This window comes from Colossoma macropomum, unplaced genomic scaffold (assembly GCF_904425465.1).
Source record: "Colossoma macropomum unplaced genomic scaffold, Colossoma_macropomum, whole genome shotgun sequence".
Taxonomy (NCBI): Eukaryota; Metazoa; Chordata; class Actinopteri; order Characiformes; family Serrasalmidae; genus Colossoma; species Colossoma macropomum.
Genome location: NW_023494784.1, coordinates 32,068,222 through 32,088,960, shown reverse-complemented (window position 1 = coordinate 32,088,960; position 20,739 = coordinate 32,068,222). Strand labels below are relative to the sequence as shown.

Genomic DNA, 20,739 nt, shown 5'->3' with positions numbered 1-20,739 from the left:
CTAAAGGGCTAGGGATGGTGGGTGAGCGTGTGAGTGTGTCTTATCACTGGATACCTTTAAACATACCCTCTCTGTCTCTGGTCATATGCATGGCAGATATTGTGAGAAAAAGACACTGACCAAATAAACAGAAGCAGCTATCAAAGTAGGCCCAAATATAGAGTTGAAAACAGATAAATAACTTGAAAAAAATCTCAATCTTGTGTCTATGAGAAGGCCTTTAGGCCTTTCCATAACTATAAGTGCTACCGTAAACTTTAACATGAAAAATTAACTTTATTCTTGTGGGCAGTTTTGAATTTAATGACCCACTGGTGCCATTATTAGCTTGCAAGCTTAGAAGGCGGAAAAGGAAGTTCACAGCTGACTCCATGTCCTGCAACCCTTAAAATCTTAGACAAAATAAAGGTTAAACTTAAAGAGAAGGAAAGGATGCTTAAAGTTATTTGAAATTTCATTCACTGTCATCTTATCAGTGATATTGTTATTTAACAAATTAATTGCATCTCAAGAGCACTGCTGTCAAAAGCTTTGAAAAGCATGACAACACTGAAACCTGCCGAAGTGAAGTGTGAGTGTGGTATGTTTGAGGTTGAGTGTGGTAAGAGCAGCCAAAGGGAAACATTTAGAGTTAGACTACTCTGTTAGGTCAGCGTTTGACATTTAGCCTCCCAGCAACTTAGCTGAAAAATCCTAAGAAAGATTCTGGTCATTCAACTGGCACAGCTCAGCGTCTCTTTGTTATAATACAAATAATGCCTTTTTTTAAGGAGCAGGAGATGCACTTGTACTAACTAGGTAAACTTCTAGTGAAAACTATAAAGCCCAGAAAGATGCTACAATTAGCCTGTGAACTTCAAATATTAAAAACAACCACAGCAAAAAAAAAAAAATGATCTATCATTTTCTCAAATCTTCTTTCTGCCTTTAAAGATAGATCCCATCCTACGGTAGCAGGCTGTGGGGTCAGTGCCTGGGCTACTGCACTAAAAGCACAGTGATGGCCTTCTCATATCTAGAGGTCCCGACTCACATTAACAAGGCCACACCAAACCCAGCACTTTTAAAGCGTGCCAACCAAATGGACTTCCAATTTAACTCCTTCAGCAGCCAATTGGGAAGCCAGCCTTTTTCCTGCTCAGTTTACTAATGATAAAATTGCTCCTCCGCTTGCTCAAAGGCAGTCTTTGTTAGGAGGACATGATCCCGGAGGTTTCGGCAGCGTCTGTAACGCACAGGTAGACAATTGGCACATACAGTATTGGGGGAGCAGGACACACTCACAGACACAAGTCGCACAACTGGATTTAACCATCCTGCCAGCAAGTAAGGAATATGAGCCTCACACAATAGAAGACAGAATGAGAAGGTTTTTTTTACATTTAGGTCATAGATGGTACATCAAAATCCATTTGATTCTTGATTGTATAACACTACAATCCATTACTGACCACTATCTTCCATTTAAAATGTTAAACTCCAAGCTGAAAGTACGGGTGTTACTGAGCTCCTTCAGAAACAGTAAGCATATGCCTGACCTCAGTGTGCTATACATTAGGTTAACAGCTTCAACCAACCTTTGCCAAGACAGAAACCTATCTGCAGAGGCTTTCAGAGTAAAGCCAGTGTTTCCTGACAGTATCGGTTCTGGGAAAGGTGACAGGCAAAGTGAAGTGGGCTTTTTGAACAGCACTATCCTGTGTCGAGCTGTTCCTTCCTTAGGAAAATTAACCCCTCACTCACAGTCATCCCAGTCATCTCCTGAGGGGGCTTCAGAAGGATTCTATCCGGACATCTTAATTCAGGAATTAAAAATGGAACTCAAGACTGCATGAATGACAACAATAACAGAGAACACCAACATGATTGTCTCAGTGGCCATTGTGTGGAGAGTGGCTTGTATTATGCAAATGGACTTTCGTCCTGTTAAAGGGGAATGTGGGTTTTTTTTCCCTTCATTAATGTCTTTGCTCAGGCTGTTTGGTTTAGTGTTTTCTTTTCTTTTTTTTTTTTGCACTCCCCCTCTTCCTTTTTTCAGACCATGTCTTTTCTAATTAGCCAACTTAAACCCACAGCAGGCGAGAATCCCCAAAACTATCTGAGGGGAAAGATAAGGGGGACGCCCCACCACCAGCCCACAAAGGGCAGCAGTGGAGGAATTTTCATTAGAATGAAGCCTCCCAAAGGCTTAGACCCCACTGTGAAATCACAATGGCACAATGGCCCGGCTGGCTGGGCTGCAGCCCTATAACTGAAAGTGTCAGCACGCCAAAGGAGCCTATGGAGATGGATAACAGAATGGAGGAATACAGTAGAGCTTCCTGCGCAAAAAAAGAAAGCCTAACAGAGGCCCCCTTGGCCCAACCTCCTCCATCCTTCTAGCCCTCCTCCCTCCAAAAAAAAGACACCTCAAAACGGCACTTGCCAGCCACTATCCCCCACAACATCTCATTCTAGCATTGTGGGGGCCATGGGAGAGGTGCTGCCTCTTTCATCAATGCCGCCTTGTTTTGGTGCGTCCCAGCAGCCTGAGTGAATGTGTTGGGGGGAAGACTGGCAGCACGGAGCGTCAGGGCCAGCCTTGCTGTCAGAGCAGAGGGCTGCTGCCTGTTTCATATGGAAATGGACGCGGCAGAATGCAGTCAATTGCTTAACAACTGACTTTGGCTCTCGCAGATACATTGAAAGCAGAGAAAAGAGCCAGTGGTACACTGAAGGGGTTTGGCATGGACGGAAAGTAGAGAGGAGGCAAAACTGGAGTGAGGCCGTCTATTAAGCCATACTCTGCTGACTTTCTCTAGAAATGTTCATGAAGGACTTATCAGAAGCAATTTACAGAAAAAGAAACATGCATGTTCCACTTAGTTCCACCTTTATTTGGACAATTTCTACCCTAATAAATGTATATGCCGGCCTTCTATGGAAAAGAAATGGAGGAGAAAATCAAAATTACAAATCAATAAGCTCTTTAACATCTTCAAATTGAGAAATAGAAAAGCAACAAAGGAAAAAAGTACTGATACTGATGGAGTCCATTCAAATCAAAATGAAGTGCATGTATTGTCAGTCACTTGTCATGAATTAATTATATTCACTGTTCCTTAAAACATACAGTGTAGCATAATATAAAAGGTGCACTGAGGAAATTTGTCTGCATGGGAGTTGCATAGGTGCCGCTAAGGGTGCCGTTTACAGTCAGGAGGATTAGAAGCCTTTATTAGTGCCAACTGTGTTAACTTCTGTTCGTATTTCTAATGCAGCAATACTGTTGCTCAAGGATTTATACCGGAAAAGGTCTGCCGCATGTGTGAGGTTTTAGGAGCACGTGTAAAACAAGAAAAGAGATTTGAAATTTTTTCTTCAGTGTTTGAAATACAGACGTCATTGGTGATTGTTTAACTTGCTCTTTCCGTAATGCCTTACAACACAACATTGCAACAATTAGCATCACTTGAAACAACAAATAAAACAGACAATTAATACAATCATGGGAAAAGTTTATCTATTGATTCAAGTTTGCATCTAAAATAATTGATTGCTATCGTGTAAGCATTTTAGAGGACTGGGTAACACTTCGTTTAGATAGCTTACTGTTGATGTTTTGTGGATGGTTATATTACATTCAACATTTAACATTCAGCTAAAACCTAAACATAACCCTCACCTGGTACTAAACCTAATCTAGGTACCATCAACTAAGCTGAACCAGAGAGTTTGTTAGTAATTTGAGCAGCCATAGATAATGTATTGGGGGCTATCCAAAGAAAGTAGAATGCACATAAGTACGTTCCCTGTAGGGAGCATGCAAAAATCATAAACTATCATCAAATATCGCAGAGTCCTCAGAGCTGCTCAGACAGCCATGCATCAGTTTGTGCAGGTCATGGTCAATTGGGAAAGCGGATCGGTGACAATTTTCAAGAAACGTTTGTCCAGTGCTCAGGATTTACAAATAAACTTTAGGGTCTATGAGTTTGCAGTTGTGCAATAGAATCAGATTAATCACTGAGAGGTGATTCACTTACAAGCACAAAAACAAATATCTAACAAGCTTGACTATTATTAGCTGGACCGTTAACAGCTTACATATTCAGCACTTATTTGGACATACAAAAGACTAACTCAGTGTTAAAATGCCTCCATCATCAAATTTGCCACAGATGTTCAACTAACCCTGACAGACATCATTAAGCAACAACCAGCATTTATGCAAGGAAGTCAATTATCAACCCTATATAACGTGACATGTGCGATATTTGTGCCAACTCAGGCACGTTAAAAACACCTGCTCAGTCTCAAAAGCACGCACAATCAGTTTCAAAATGTGACAGATAACTCATTATTTTCAATGATCAAACCTGCACTGCATTGCGTCTCCTAAGACCTTTGCCCCCTGGCAGAAAGCAGGTCTGAAGCTGAAACCCTGAGGGACCTGGCGGAAGCAGGGCTCAGTGGATTAGGGAAAGTAACCTGTCCTCCTCCATCAGGGCCCTTTTGGTCATTTCCTCTCAAACACATGCTGAATAAAGCTGGATTAAAAGAACCCATTCCTGGCTCACATTTCTGAGGAGATCAACCATGGCCACAGCCACAAATTTAAAGTTTGAGGCAAACACAGCAATATTGATCTGTGTTCATTCCTAAAGGCAACACCCTGCAGATCCTGGCCTGAATGAGACAGTAATCCAAGAGTTTGTGTGGGGGCTACATTTTGACTTCCATTCAAGGACATTACTGCGAGGCTGTTCTAGGGGTTAACGTAGGGTAGCCTGGATTTCTGCACAAATATGAAAACGTACGTAGCCTACGTAAATATCAGGTGCCGACCTCACGAAATGGATCTACTAAATGAAAGCAGTAATCTTGCTGAATTGCAACAGATCACTTGAGTAAACACGACCAAGGTCCAAGACAAAATAAACTTACTGCTCAGCACTCACAATCTTAGGTCTGTACAACTTCTGAGTACATGTCAGTACAAAACAGCTTTTACTTCTTTAATTAAAAAACTTGTTTTTAAACAGGTGGTCACTGCAGTGCACCCCCTTTCCCTGTCCCATACTTCCACGAGGCAGTAATGGTCGCCCTGAACGGCAGCTGCAGTGTAATTAGTGGCTTGATTCACACTAAGGAGCTTACATACTAAGGGTTGAGCAAAAAAGAAAGCAGATTACAATCCGAGAGCCTCGCCAGGTCTAGCAGCATTTCGCACCAGAACGTTCGAGGTTGACAACCTACAAGCGACTACAAGACACCCAAACGAGCTTCGCAGTTCCTATAATCAGTCTCTGGAAGGCATGAAGCTGTTTGGTCTCGTTTTAAACTAAGCAAAGCGTTAAAATTGCTTTGAATTAGCTTTGTACCCGTAGCTCTGGGTCGAGAGATTGTCTGCTCGTCACATGCTCGCCCCGGTTGCTTAGCAACGGCAAAGCTCAGGCAAAAGTTGCTGAGGGACGCGCTCCAATAAGCGCACTTGCGTCCTAGGTAGAACCCTTAGCAAGTGCGTGCTCGAGTTCGTAGCACAAGGCTCAGAATTCTTGACGCTCAATTGCACAAACACCTTGAGCGTTCTACCTAGAACATTCCAGAGTTCTAGGCCAGAAAGAAGCTAGCTAAAATGCAAGCACGCACTTGCTATGTGCTATGTACTTAGAACACAAGTACGGCCGATTGGACAGCGGCCCGAGAGAACTTCAGGTCTGTCTGAGGCAGGCAGGCTTTTGTGCGCCAGATTAAGGAACAATTCTGATTCGAAACGATACAAAGACGGTATGTGAGATGAGAATGAATTTTTCGTTTCAAAACATCTCGAAGTAGCTACTTTTGATTTTGAGGTATACAAAAGTACACGGTAACAAGTGCATTTTGGGAAACAGATTCCAGTATGTGGAGCACTGCAATTTAGTTGTTAAATAGGACTTTTTATATCCCCATTAGGCTCCTTCAGTGTTTCTAACGGTGTAATAGCACACGGTGTTATTTAAAGTCTCTGATACTGGACGAGCGCTGCTTGAAAAACTCCATCGAATTTAAGTGACAAGTGTCTTTATTTAGCAGGCCAGTCTATCTACACGGATTGATAAGGCAAATGATTAATTTTAGATGCTCTAACTGGGCCACATAGGCCACATCCTTTAGCGGTGTGATGGCATGTAATACAATTCAGTTAAAATCATTATACGAGAGCATCTTTAATATGAACATCTATTGTTATTGCAGACTCCAGCATTACAGCATTAAACACCGAGTAAACTCAGGCTACTGGCTACGCAGATATAACTGTGAGGGAGAGGAGGGAAACACTCTGAACTTACCTTGACAATTACAGTGTAGAACGCAGAAAGTTAGCAGAACCGCGAGTGTGCCGAGCAGTGCTGGCTGCATGTTGGTGCGCTGTGCAGCCCCTGCTGTAGCGGCCGGATGGAGCTGCTGGGACTGAGATGCTCTCAGCGCTCGCCTCTCCCTCTCTGTGTCCGGCCTCATGGAAAAGGGCGTTTACTAAAAGCTTAGACTCACATTCACACTCCCCCCACCTCCGGCTCCTGGGATCAAATCCTGAGCTGGCACCCACAGATCACTGCCTAATGACTGCTCTCTCTCTCTCTCTCTCTCTCTCTCTCTCTCTCTCTCTCTCTCTCTTTAATTGTCCTTATATTTATTTATTTGTTTGTTTTGAATGTATGTGTGCACAATTTGTTTTTTCTTTATATATTTAGTATATAATTGTTATTATAACAATTTGACAAAACTGTGTGTTTACCAAGGATACACAGTGTCACTAGTGTGAAGCACTGCTCTTATGAAACATCAAAGGCTGTTTGGCTGCTAATGGCGCCCCCTTGTGAATAATTTTTAGCCTGCTAAATGTGAGTGAGTGCATGAGTTCCATGAGGTGCTACGCCTCCAAAAATACTGTTTTTTGTTTGTTTGTTTAAATCTATAGTTGTTTGAATCTACAGTTGTTCAAAGCTGAGTCAAAGAGCAGTCTTTCTTGATTGATTAGGTAAATTGCAAATACATTGTCACTTTTTAATTCATATGTTGGTGTGTTATATTTTTATGAAGAGTATCAGAGTCTGTCTAAGGGACAATTTATGTTTTCTAATTTATGATTTCACAGCATAAGTTTGCCTACAGGCTGTATCTTTGAATACCTCTTCTGGAGTTAACTCAGAAATTAAACTTCCAGCAGCAAAGTTAGCAGACAGATCTTTGACTATAACAAAATCTGATCAGGTTTAGGTTTGGTTATGCAGTTGAAGTCCATAGAAAAGCATTGCCAATTGAATGGGATGCTGGAGCAGCTGCACATGAGCCTAAGTTCACTGTGAAGTGAAACTGAGTTCTCTGGAGTGATGGAGCACCAACTCAGCTGGGATGAGTTAGGGTGATATTTGTGATCCAGAACTGATTATCCAACATCAGTACCTAACCTCTCGTGGCTGAAAGCAAATTCTTACAGCCATGTTCCAACATCTAGTGTAAAGCCTTGCCAAAAGGATAGAGGCTGTTACAGCTGCAAAGAGACAATCTTTTGAAAGAAACTTTGGATGAGCAGGTGTCTACAAACTTTTGGACATATAGCATAGGTTAGCATTATTCCAAAGACAAAGGACCACCACAAACAAAATTCAACAACTTCAAATGCACAATGTATTTCTTTCAGAGAGCAGTATTTGAAGAACCAATAGCCAAACATCTTAAGGTATGTAAAACTGAAGAAAGGCACTTTAAGCACACTTTTGACTGTAACCAACCTAAACTCTGAACATTCACAGGTCATCAGGCAGTGGACAGGCAAATGGTCTACTGCAGTGGTTCTCAATCCTTGTCCAGCACATGTTTGTGCTTTCCCAGCTCTAAAACACCAGACTCAACTCAATAGCTCTTCATGAGCTCAGTCAGGTGAGTTAGAGCCAGGAAAATGTAAAAAAATGTGGGTTGATGAGAGCCACTGGACTACTAGAATCACTAGATGTGTGTATGTTTATGTTTGTATGTAAGTACGTACACATATGTCTTTATCTGTGTATGGACAGTGCACATGTATTACTAGGATGATAGAATGTATACCTAAAAAAATACAAAAACACGAAACAATAAATAGATAATAGACAATATATACAGAATATACTAGAGACAAAGAAGTGTACTGGTGCATAGAAGTGTGTATACTTAAACCAAACGGTTCGTATAAATGTTGATCAGCCCTGCACATTGACTTCAAGGAATCTGGGCCCATTCCTCTATATGGAACTGCTTCAACTCTGTTATGTTGGTGGCCCTCTTGCATGAATGCCACACCTTAGTTTCTGCCAAATATGTACTGAATTAAGGTCTGGACTTTCACTAAGCTCTTCCAAAATGCAACATTTCTTCTGCTTTAACCATTCTTTGTAGACTAACTGGCAGTGGTGTGGACTTGAGTCTGACTCACGAATTTGACTCCACTCGAGAAAATCGAGAAAGACTTTGACTTCAATACCAATGACTCGGACTTTGACTTGGACTTCAGCCTTAAAACCCGGAAAGACTTGAGACTCAAAATGGAAGACACGTGGAGAGTCATGTCTGACTGGCTGCTACAGAGTCAGTTACTTTCATGTGAATAGATTTGTTTCCTGCTGAAATAAACCTGAATAATAAACTGAATAAACCGCAATGTCGTCAGATGTCTGTCACTGTGCTTATGCTCAAGGAGCACAAGCACAGTGGGGCATTAGAGTGTTAGAGTTCAGGTTCGCCTCCATCAATGCACCCTCATTCAGCACTTAAACTGCAGTCTTACTGGAGAAACTCACCAGGCAAACTGACCATTTTCCTCATTATATCAAAACAAAAGAAACACAGCTCTATGTATTTGACCAATTTTAACAGCTTCTGCAGGTAAAACAAGTGCAACATTCACCACGATGCTTAAGTTGACTTGTTATTTGCAAGCTTCATTTTAGAATTTGTCATTTCACCTATAATGGTACAGCAGCTAGGCGCCGGAACATAACTGCTGCACCATTTAAGGTGGAATGGAAAATTCGAATAAGAAGAAAAAAGTCAAAATCTGGGGCGGCACGGTGGCGCAGTGGGTAGCGCTGTCGCCTCACAACAAGAATGGCCGGGGTTCGATTCCCGGCCGGGCGACCAGGGTCATTTCTGTGTGGAGTTTGCATGTTCTCCCCGTGTCTGCGTGGGTTTCCTCCGGGTACTCCGGTTTCCTCCCACTCCAAAAACATGCAGTCAGGCTGATTGGACACGCTAAATTGCCCCTAGGTGTGAGTGTGTGTGACTGTGTATGTCTGTCTGTCTGCCCTGCGATGGACTGGTGACCTGTCCAGGGTGTATCCTGCCTTCCGCCCAATGACAGCTGGGATAGGCTCCAGCACCCCACCGCGACCCAGAAGGATAAGCGGTTTAGATGATGTATGTATGTAAGTCAAAATCTGCTTCGTACATTCACCTTCATTTTGCTTTCTTTTCTGTAAATTTTGTTCAGTTCTGTCATTTTGGTTTCTGTTTACATCTAAATTCAATTCAAACAACCAGCTGTTTTTAGTTGGCTGAACTAGTTTAGTGCTGAGCTAGTTTTTGTTTTAATTCTGTGCACCCATTGTTCCCCCCACCCCCCCATAAATAAATAAATAAATATATATATATATATATATATATATATATATACATTTTTTTTTCATTATTATTTAAGGTCACTAGTACTTTTCAAATTATTTTCATGTGTAATTGCACTATTCTGTGTGTACACAGTATGCCTGTCATGGTTATCTGTGTACCATGGATTTTGTATTTTAGTTGGAAGGTTAAAAAATTGAAAAAAAAATATATATATATATACAGCCATACATTGCTAACATGCTGTCATTAAAAGGCTGTTTTACTGTTACCATTATTTAGTGTTATGGCCTGAAATTAGCTTAAGAATGCATACTGACTTGTTCAAGATTAGAACTTTTGACTTGGGACTCGACTTGAGACTTGCCTGTACTGACTCAGGACTTGAATCGAGACTCGACTGTCTCGACTTGGGACTTGACTCGGGACTTGAGTGTCAAGACTTGAGACTTACCTGTTACTTGCAACTTAGTGACTTGTTCCCACCTCTGCTAACTGGTGTGTTTAGGGTTGTTGTCCTTCTGCAGGACCCACTTTCTGTTCAGCTTCAGTTCACAGATAGACACCCTAACATTCTCTTTTAGAATTTCTTGATACCACCCAGAATTCATAGCTCTATCAAATGATGGTAGCTGTCCTAGTCCAATAGCAGCAAAACAGCCCCAAGCCATAATACTGCCACTATTCTTGTTCAGTGTTTGCACGATTGTGGACTCGTGAACACTGGCATTAGCCCTGTGTCAGAGAGGCCTGCAGATCCTTAGATGTTACCCTGGGGTTCTTTGTGATCTCCCAGAGTATTCTACATTTTAGTCTCTAAGTCATTTTGCTCAATTACCACTCCTGGAAAGGGTAATAATGGTGTTGAATGTTCTAAATGTGTACACCTGTTGCATGATAGTGCATCAGTGAAGTCCTAACATGTCATAAATAGTTCTGGAACCTTTTCCAGTCTAATAAGCATTGTCAAATAGTTTTGCTCAGAAATCTCGTTTGAGAGAGAAATGGCATGCACTAACCAATGTGTGTGGTAAAGACCAGACTTTTATGGTAAAGACTCAGGTTGATGTTTTTAAATGGGATAGGGTCAGCCACACTCACACCTGACTGTCTTCCAATTGAACCTCCTGTCCTTGATTATCACTTCCAATTCCACTACCAAACTGATAATTCTAGAGGGTCACACACTTTTGCCAACAAGGACATCTAATGTTTAATCACTTCATTCAATAAATGGATGAATACTATATAATGGTTCTGATTATTTGTTTCATTTGGGTGCTCTTTATCTATTGTTATGACTTAAATGAAGATCTGATCATATTTAAGGTTACATTTGTCTAGAAATTCACAATATGATATGTGTGCATGTCATGTTATGTGTCATTTCTGTCTCTGTTTTTGTGCACTGTTTTAATGTAGGTGCCTTTAGGCCACTGTAAAGGACTACAAGAAGAACAACAAGAGCAACAACAACAACAACAACAATAATAATAATAATAATAATAATAATAACAATATGTTCTTGTTGTTTGAAGTGTTTATTCACCAATAGTATTTCTCCATCCTCTACATTTATTACTAAAGTACACTGCAGGTATTACCTGTATGTATGTATTTATGTATGTATGTATGTATGTATATATGTATGTATGTGCCTATGTAAGTATGTATGTATGTATGCATGTATGTAGGTATATATGTCTTGTTCCTGTTGTATGTGTTTATTTACCAATAGCATAGTAAACATCATAGTAAACATAGCATATGGTAAACATCATAGCAATGATTAATTTAATTAAAAATGAATGATATGCCTGAAAATGATTAGGCTATTAAAATGAACACTATTAATTGCAATTAGACTATACAATTATTACTCTTCGCTTGTCTTGTTTTTGCTCTGAGTAAACGCAACGGCGCCATCTAGTGGTCCACTCTGGAGACTCAGCACTCCTTCTTCGGGCGCTGAGGAAGAACAGCGGGCTAGAAAATGCTGATTTCACATGCTTTCGACTGAGCATTAGTGACGTTACATAGAGCGACCGTTTTACATTTTAACATATACATATCTTTAATAAATCACAGCCGCAGCCATGTTTACATCCCAACAGGCGCAGCACTGATTTACGACGCAGCGAGCCAGTGTAAATCTCTGTAACCTATAGCAACCAGAGAAACTTTGGAGCTCGCCACAGGCTGACGCTGAGAAATGGGAGCAACCGCTCGGCGATTTTAAACAAAGACGTCACATATTTCACTTCTTTTTTTTACCGTTTTCGTCGGAGCAACCAGAAAAAGAAAGCATGACATCTCCTCAGAGAAGTCCCAAAGACCTCAAGTCGATGATTATTGACACCAAACAGGTACAGTGGCGTTAACAGGCTAACATGAATTCTGTGTTCTCACAAGCTTTCAGCTACAAGCTCACATTATAAACACTGTTTTGGTGCTCGCTGCTCTGTACACTGCTGAATGAACGCTGAGCAGGTCAGAGATGTAGTTAATGTGCTGGAAAAATGAACAGCTGTTGCAGCTGCTCGATGCAGTTCTCCAGGACCTGCGTAGCTTTTTCAGTGCAGTTCAAACCATCTACAACAAAGAGATTTTCACTCTCTCTCGATCCCTCTCACTTCCCTGTGCGATCTGCCTTATCTTTCTGTAAAAAGCTTCTTTTCTTCCAAACTGCCAGATGTGTAGTAGCTTGTATAATGCTGCGTTTTTTGTGTTTTTTTTTCAATTGGAAAGAGGTGTCTGTTAGGGGTGTGACGATATTTTCAGGTTCGATATTCTGTGATTTTCAGTTCTGTGCTTAAGATTCGGTTTGATTTTCAATATTTTGATATGTTAAAAATGATTTGCTTCTACAGAGCTCTGATTATATACCACATACAGGAGCAGTCAAAAGTTTGGAATCAAATGTCATTAATTACTTAATGAATACAGTGTATATTGAAATACTGTAAGGTAGACTGGAACCCATTTCAAGATATTTTAACACCAAAAAAGTTGGGTGACACTTTATGTTGAGTGGTCCTTTCAGATGAAACAAACGCTCAACGGACTCTCAGTAACATGAAAAACATATGAGGGTTTAGGTTTTGGGTTGAGGTTAAGGTTAGGGTTAAGATTAGGGCCAGGGTTAGACTTAGGTTTTGTGTAATGGAAGTAACATATTAACAATATGTCTACTTAATGTAAGTAATGTGTCAGCAGTCCATCTACATAATATTTACTTAAATGTATTCAGATGATTCACTAAATATACTGCACTGACATGTTGTTAATGTGTTAGTGATACTCTGTTAAGAGTTTATTAATCATCTACAAAGGACCACTCCTAATAAAGTGTTACCAAAAGTTGTTATGAGATAAATAATGTATTGTAATTATTTACTTATAATAATTTCTTAATCAGCTTTCTCAGACATTAAGAAACCATCCCCAGCTCTCTCTTCATCATCATTGTGGACACATCGAACATTTCTTTTTTCACAGCTTCCAATGAATTATTTGAAAAATGCAAAGTTGTTAAACTTTTGAATGCTAGTACAGGTTGTTTTTTTCCATTTAAAAAAAAAACAAACTCTATACAATTTTATAAACCACTGCAGTTAAGCTATAAACATTACAACAAGGGGTATGTTATAGCTCAGCTGCACTCTTTCATAAGATCACTATTTTACACAAATATTTTTAATTTTTATATGTAAGTTTTCTACTTACATTACACTCTAGTCTGCTAATATTTATATTAGTAGTGCTATACATACAAAAATTTTAAGTTGCTTGAAACACCAGAAAACTCAAACATGAGTACCAGCTCACCATCCTACATTAAAAAAGTTTTTTTTTTTTTTATAAAGGAATAACGGAAATCTTGCATAGCCTCACTGAATTAGACTGACTATTCAAATTCTAAATTAATTTGCAGTAAGCTGTGTAAAATTACTACTAATTTTGCTGTTTCTGTTGCAACTATGGCTGTAAGGACATGGACGACGTCCACCAAGCTCTGGATAAACTGAGGGGGCTTTCCCAAGAGGAGAGAAGTGAGGCAGAAATGTTGAGGTCCAGAATCGACGAGCAGTCCAGTCTCATCTGCATTCTGAAGCAGCGAGCAGATGAGATGCTGCTTCGCTGTCAGGCTCTGGAGCGTATCAACGCGGAGCTGGAAAAGCTGCGAGCTGACGTGCAGACAGAGCTGGAAAATGAGCAACAGAGATCCAAACAGCTGGAGAAGAGGTTCATGGACCTCGCCGCCAACCATAGAGAGCTGATCAAATTCAAAGATGAGTACAAACAACAGAACGCAGAGCTGCTGAAAGAGAACCAGAGACTCCAAGAGGAGAATGAAAAACTGTTTAGTAAAGAACTGGAGGAGAAAGAAAAGACCATTCTGAAGCTGACCCAAGAGCTGAGAGACCTGGCTGAGCAACACAGACATTTAGAAAAAGAATATCAGTAAGCATCAGTCAGTTACTGTTGAAAGTGTCATTCTGAGAAGAACAATTGCGAGTGTGGCCTTTTCTACACTCTTTTTATTATCTCAACAGGGATAAAACAACAGGTTTCCAGATGAAGATAAAGGAGCTGATGAATCTCCATCAGATTAAAGAAGCATCATTGCAAGACGAGTTGCACAACACTCAGAAACAGCTGAAGAATGCAGTAGAAATGTGTGCAGGTATGGTCAGCTTTGGGTCAGCTAGGTACAGCTCTGTTTCATCTCAATTGCTTACCTTTATTCTGTTTCCTTTCTTCTGCCAGAGATGGATCTGAAGCTCAGGCAAAGTCATGAAAGAGACACGATGAAAGAAACCGAAAGCCAGGAGAAACTTGAAGCTCTTCTAAAAGAGAAAAATGAATTACTGGAACTGTCCATGCAAAGAGGGAAAATTATACAGGTGAGTCCTGCATTTAACTTAGATAGAGTATGAAAGTAGATCAGTAACCCAATTTTAACTTTAAAATATGATGCAGCTGAGGAAACATTGGTGTAGTCAACTGCAAAAGTGAATATGATTGATAACTATAATAGCTGCACAGCTAGATTAATATTATAGAATTTTGTTACATGTATAACATGCAGAACATTACATTGGGAATGTGATTCCTCTTGCTTACAGGATAAACAAGTGGAAATCCAAGAGTTAGAAAGAAAGAAGCAGGAGGCAGAGAATGCTAGGCAGGATGCAGAGAACAGGTATGAATCTCAAACACACCAGGACTGACCTAGTTTTTAAATATTAACTCTTTATAATTAGGAATGCCAGGCATTAAAGGGACATTCCACCCATTTTTCAAAATTTCTGCATAATTAAATTGTTAAGATGCAAACAAAGTGCTTTGTTCTAGAGAATAAAGTCAGAATTGTTTTCAACAAGATGGTGATAGGAACTAGAACCACAGAGTAAGTTATTACATAGAATGTCTACAAATACACAGCCTTATGCCTATGATGTTGTTTTACAGTAGTTTTGAGATGAAGTTGTGGCTTTTTTTTCCCAAATATATTCTATTTTCAAATACATCTAAAAACTCATAAAGGTGGCTGTATATGTGTTGTAAACATCATGAACTCAGGTTTCTATTATAGGAACTCTGACCCGCCATGTACCTCTCCAGTATGAATGTATTAAAATAATTATAATAATTTTTGGCTAAAGCTTTGTCTCAAAAGTATCATAAAACAGAGTCACAAGCATCAGGCAGGAATTCTATCACCACAATCAGAGTCAGTGCCTTTCTCTACAATGCACCATTTGACATCAAAACGCTGTGATTGACTTTGTTTACATTTGAACAAATAAACTATGCAGACATTTTGAAAAACTGGTGGAATTCCCCTTTAAGCCAAATCATTCCATTACTACACAAAACTCAATACAGTGGAGTCTGTGTGGACAGCAATCTGTAGTGCATCTTCTTGTCTTTTTCAGGTTTGAGAGAGAAGCTGCTGCAGTGAATGGAGATTTGAGAGTGAAGGAGCTCCAGCAGGCTCTCAATGAAGCTGAGGAGACATGCAGTGATCTTAAGAAGGTGTGCTAATTTTACAAGAGGACAAAAAAACCTGTTAGTTGCTTAAACTGGCAAGATGGAAAACAGGTCTCAGTAGTTCTGTCAGTGTGCCCGACTTATAATTATGTGTTCTGTGTTGTGATGTTACATTTTTAGGATTTTGAGGCGTATAAAAAGCACAGCAGCGACTTGCTGGCAAAAGAAAAGGAGTTAAATGCCAAACTTCGCCACATGATCAGCTGATTTCTCCATCCACTCAAACCATCCAGCTCATCCATCCGATTCATCCATCCATGTCATTGAAAGAAGAGATTCATTTTGTTGTCATTAAAATTACATTTTATAAGCCAGAAGTCATACAGAAAATCATCATTCTTAACACATTTGAAAGACAGCAGGCATGAAATGAGGCATTAAGCAACATTTTTTCTTGGAGTTATTTTGTAGTGATTGTCAAAATGGCCATGAGGTAGGCTACGGTATGTCACACAAATATGAACATGTCTTTATAAATGCACTGCACACATGCATTGTTATACAGCAGTTTGCTCTGATGTCACAGTCTGATCGTGTTGTGTTCTGCCCTCATCACAAATAGCAGCACGATTTTTCTCAAAAACTGTATCATTCCACTGAGCACTAGTTGCTGAGTCATGACTCTCTTTACTTTAGCACATAAAAAAACAAACTTTAGTTGTATTTGCCCCTAAACGAGCCTTTCGGTCAGCAGCTGTGATAGAGGAAGAACTGAACAAACTGGAATTGTCCAGAAATGAACACAATACTGTTCAACAAAAAGATGGGTTCTAAAATGTTTTAATGGCTGGAACAAAACGACATTCAGGATAATCTGGCAAGCATTGAAAAATCTGAGCTGAACCTGATATTGTGACGGTTTTATAGCTCTATCTGTAACACAAAATGCCAATACTTTTTTTGGCCATAAGGAATTATAAGTATTAAACCACATTTAATACAATGCTCAGGGCTTTTTTGCTTTATTGTTTCTCTTTATTTTGCAGAAGTGTCATACATAAGCAGTAGAACACAAAAGGCTGTGTGTATCACCCCCAGCTTGTGCCTGCAACAAAATCACCGCCATTATGTTATTTGCGATAGTATACTCTCTCTCGTGTTCTGTTGCTCAGATAACTCTTCAAAAAACAACTAAAATGAGAAAACCTTGCATGTGTCATTTTGAAATGTGAGGGAGGAATGTGACTCAGTTAAAAAGGGAGATTTGTAAAGGCAGTATTACAGTGTTTAGTCCAAATTTTGCAGCACCGCCTGTCATTCTCCACTAGAGGGAAACGCACCCGGTTGTAAAACAGTTATTAAAGTGGAAGTAAATTCAGGAATTCTGAGAATGATTTTAATTTGGCATTTAGTGGTAGTGGGCTCAGGAAAGTCATGCAGGGCAGGTCAAAGAACAAACACACTCACTAAACATAAGGTAAAAAATTATTTCAGATTATTTATATTTTAAGTCCTAGCACAGGAAACATACAAACTTACAAACTGCTCATGAAATTCTTCTTGCATCACCACCACATTTGCTCTGGTCTATTAAATCTTTTTTCATATATCTTAATATGCTTAAGATAAATAGAAAAGTAATTGGGTTCAGTAGTTGCTCTATACTGCTCAAAATGTACTACTTCATGTTTGTCATAATTGTTTTTCCACAAAGTAATGACAATGTATTGTTTTGGGAAAACACATATACATGTGTAGGGTCAGTCTGTGTCAAGGTGTGTTTGGCGGAAAGAAATGAACGTGTTCAAACAGAAGATCATAGTACTTCTCTGACATTGGAAAATTGAGTTGTTAAGAGACGGCAGTCCAGCTCAGTAATTTCAGGGTCATTTCCAGTCTAACACACAGCCGGTAACTCAAATGACAGAGAATACGGTCAACTGTAAAGTGGTTATTTTGTCTGCGCGTTTATGTTTTATTATGCGGAACATCTGGATGCTCAGCATCCTGCCAGAGAGCTTTTTAAAGGCTACCTATTTTCCTAGAAATGTGTTTAATCTCATCTTCTGGATCCTTTCTGTTGTTCATACATTTTGCATTTATATAATTTCTATATGAACTTTTAATGACACTATATTTGTAGCATTTGTATTTCTGGGTTTTAGGTGGGAATTTAGGTTAAGGTCTGATTTTTGTAATAAAAGCAGAAAAAATAACAAGGTATTAAATGGATGTGTTAGCGGTTGTGCAGTGCATTTTGGTGCTGAATTATGTGTCTGTTCTGTGTCTGTGTACCTCTGTCAGTGGGCAATGTGATGTCAGGATTGCTGACTTTCCCCCATTTTTTCCCCTATACTTATGACTAGCACACCTGCAATTCGGGCAATATACACTATATATCCAAAGGTTGTAGACAACTACTCAACCAACCTTTCTTCTGAAATCAAGGGTATTAATAGGGGGTTTGTCCACCCTGTGCTGCAGTAACAGCTATTCTTCTGGGAAGACTTTACACTTGATGTTGAAACTTTGCTGTGAGGATTTTGTTGCATTCAGCCGAAGAGCATTAGTGAGGTCATAGTGACGAATCATCAGTTCTGGATCAAAAACGTCACTCCAGTGCATCTCATAGTGCTGCATCACTCCAGGGAACACAGTTCCACTTTAGATTTAGACCCCTCAAACCAACCACCTAGTATTAGGCATGGTGACCTTAGGCTCATCTGTGGCCACTCAGGATTGTCCCATTCTATGAGACAAGCTGTGTGTGTGCATTTGAACATCTGTGTCAGCAGTGGGTGCACCTTTAAGTAGCTGAATTGGGTAATTATAACAGGGTGTCTGGATGCTTTTTTCCTTCTGGCCACTTTTATGGTATATTTATTTTAGATACTAGGAAATAATGTTAATTTTAAACAGATATTTCTGGGCACTTAATACTAACTTTAATAGCAATTCACTTAGTACTAACTTCAATAACTAATCACTTTATATGTGTTATTCTTTTAATTGATATTCAGTCATGTCAGTATTTCATGTTCTGTGCTTTCATTCTATGTACACTTTATTGTCCAGGAGTATTTCAGCAGGGCGTTGAAAGGTCACAGGTAAGGTGTGGAATCCTGTGCTGTTTTAAGTGCATATTAGTCCAGCAGTTATCCCACTTTCATATATTGCATCAAGTTGAGGCAGGTTTGCCTCTGCAGCGCAACTGACTTTTCCACCTGCCCTTTACTCATTTGACCTCTCATTGGTCACTCTAAAGGCCCTAAATTTCATTGCCATCGAGTCCACCTCACCTCTGTGACCATCTGTTCCTCAGCAATGCTAAGAATTGTCCTGCTGACCCTTTCTGTCTTACACTAGAATTGCTGGAATTGTTCAAGTTTCCTTAAATGTATGCTTTGAAAGATTTCTGTGATCATATCCTCCAAATGCACATTTGCTCTGGATCAGACGTTTACTGTGACTTTTTTCAATGTAAACTGAAAAGGCATTGTATTAAAGGTTATTATTGACAGCGTTTGTTGTATTCCTTGTATTTCTGAGTGCTTTAAAATCTAGAGTGTAGCGTAAGATTTATATATGGTTTATTGGTATTTCTGAACTGCTTTGACACTAACCCATTTATCACAGTTACATGATTTATCAGCCTGCAGCCAGACTGCTTATGTCAGTCTGTCCGTCGTTGAGTGTAAAGTGTTATAGAGGTCAGAAAAAGCAAGACCTTTTCTTGTAACACAAATCACAGTGAAAATTCTGTTCTGTTCTGTGTCTCTTTTGGAATGGTATGAAGAATGCCCAAGAAGTTCAAGACATTCACACTTTATAATTTACAGAGGAACTCCTAGAGGTGGTTAATAACTAGTTACATTTACTCAAGTAGTTGATTTTCTAAGTAAAAAAATAAGAAAGCATCCTCTACAGAGAACATAGTTATTGCTGTAATTAAACTTATGGGAGGGGGGACATAAAATGTCGCCTGTGCAAACATTATGGCATATTATATATTTTATTTTTTCCAATATGTTAAACACGGCAAATCAATAGAAATTGTGCAGTAAATACACAAAACATATCAACAAAACATATCATTTTACGGGGGATGTTCAAACTTATCCACATGATTGTAAGTGTATATGTGAGAAAAGTAATCTACATTTTACTTTTACATTTTAATCATTGACATTTGGTTCCGAATTTCTTTTTATTGTGTTACATTGGTGAAATCTGTTTTGCTCTGCTGTTGCTCACTCCTTTCAGTTCGGAGCTTTAGCATTTGATTTTAGACCAAACGGATCCCAAAAAGAGAAGAAAAGCATAGTTAAATTGTAAAGTTCTGCTGCAGCTCTATTAGTTTCTCAGTTTGTAAGTAGTTTTGTGACCTGATACTTTTGTACTACTCAAGCTGTTTTTCAGTAAAGTACTTTGCCCTGAGTTAATATTTAATTAAAATCTAGAAATACTCTTACTTGAGTACTGGCTTAGGCTACTCTACCCATCTCTGGTAGTTGTGAAATTAAGATTACAGCATATTACAGCAGGATTCTTGTGACAAAGCATAGACAAGCCTAACTGATACACGAATGTTTAGGTAGATCAGCAGTGATCTCATAGTTAAAAAATCTGCATAGAATTCTCTGATGGTCTGGAGCTGCAGACAATGTAAGGATCATTGTATAGTGTGAGTGCTGGAACGTGAAGAGTATTCATGTCTGTACATGACTTCAGAGGGAAATGCGTGATCTCTGAGAGCTCGGCTATGCCCTTAAGATTTCACAGGTTCATCCTCCAGCACCTACAGACACACACTCTTAGTGTTAAGTAACAATATACATGTTGCTTTCTAGTAGTTCTATGATTACCAACTGTAGTCCGTCTGTTTCTCTGCATACTTTGTTAGCCCCCTTTCACCCTGTTCTTCAATGGTCAGGACACCCACAGGACGACCACAGAGCAGGAATTATTTGGGTGGTGGATCATTCTCAGCACTGCAGTGACACTGACGTGGTGGCATTTTAGTGAGTGTTGTGCTGGTAATAGCCAATCAGACACAGCAGTGCTCCTTGAGTTTATAAACACTGTGTCCACTCACTGTCCACTCTATTAGACACTCCTACA

At 39.5% G+C, this 20,739-nt stretch overlaps 2 protein-coding genes across 3 annotated transcripts in view; one reads left to right on the top strand and one right to left on the bottom strand.

The window, feature by feature from the left end:
- lrp2a (low density lipoprotein receptor-related protein 2a) overlaps positions 1-6,534 on the bottom strand; it is a 78,295-nt gene extending 71,761 nt beyond the window's left edge. For both annotated transcript variants that reach the window (XM_036568896.1, XM_036568906.1), the window contains exon 1: positions 6,315-6,534. In XM_036568896.1, coding sequence (XP_036424789.1) covers positions 6,315-6,483 — 169 coding nt within the window. In that variant the 5' untranslated portion in view covers positions 6,484-6,534. The remainder of the gene's footprint in view (positions 1-6,314) is intronic.
- A 5,273-nt stretch (positions 6,535-11,807) lies between these two features.
- On the top strand, positions 11,808-15,992 carry zgc:172182 (coiled-coil domain-containing protein 89). Its single transcript, XM_036574043.1, has 7 exons — positions 11,808-11,987; positions 13,613-14,085; positions 14,178-14,308; positions 14,392-14,528; positions 14,751-14,827; positions 15,564-15,663; positions 15,799-15,992. Exons 1-7 carry the CDS (start codon positions 11,928-11,930, stop codon positions 15,883-15,885), a joined length of 1,065 nt encoding a protein of 354 aa, XP_036429936.1. The 5' UTR covers positions 11,808-11,927; the 3' UTR covers positions 15,886-15,992.
- The last annotated feature ends 4,747 nt before the right edge of the window (positions 15,993-20,739 follow it).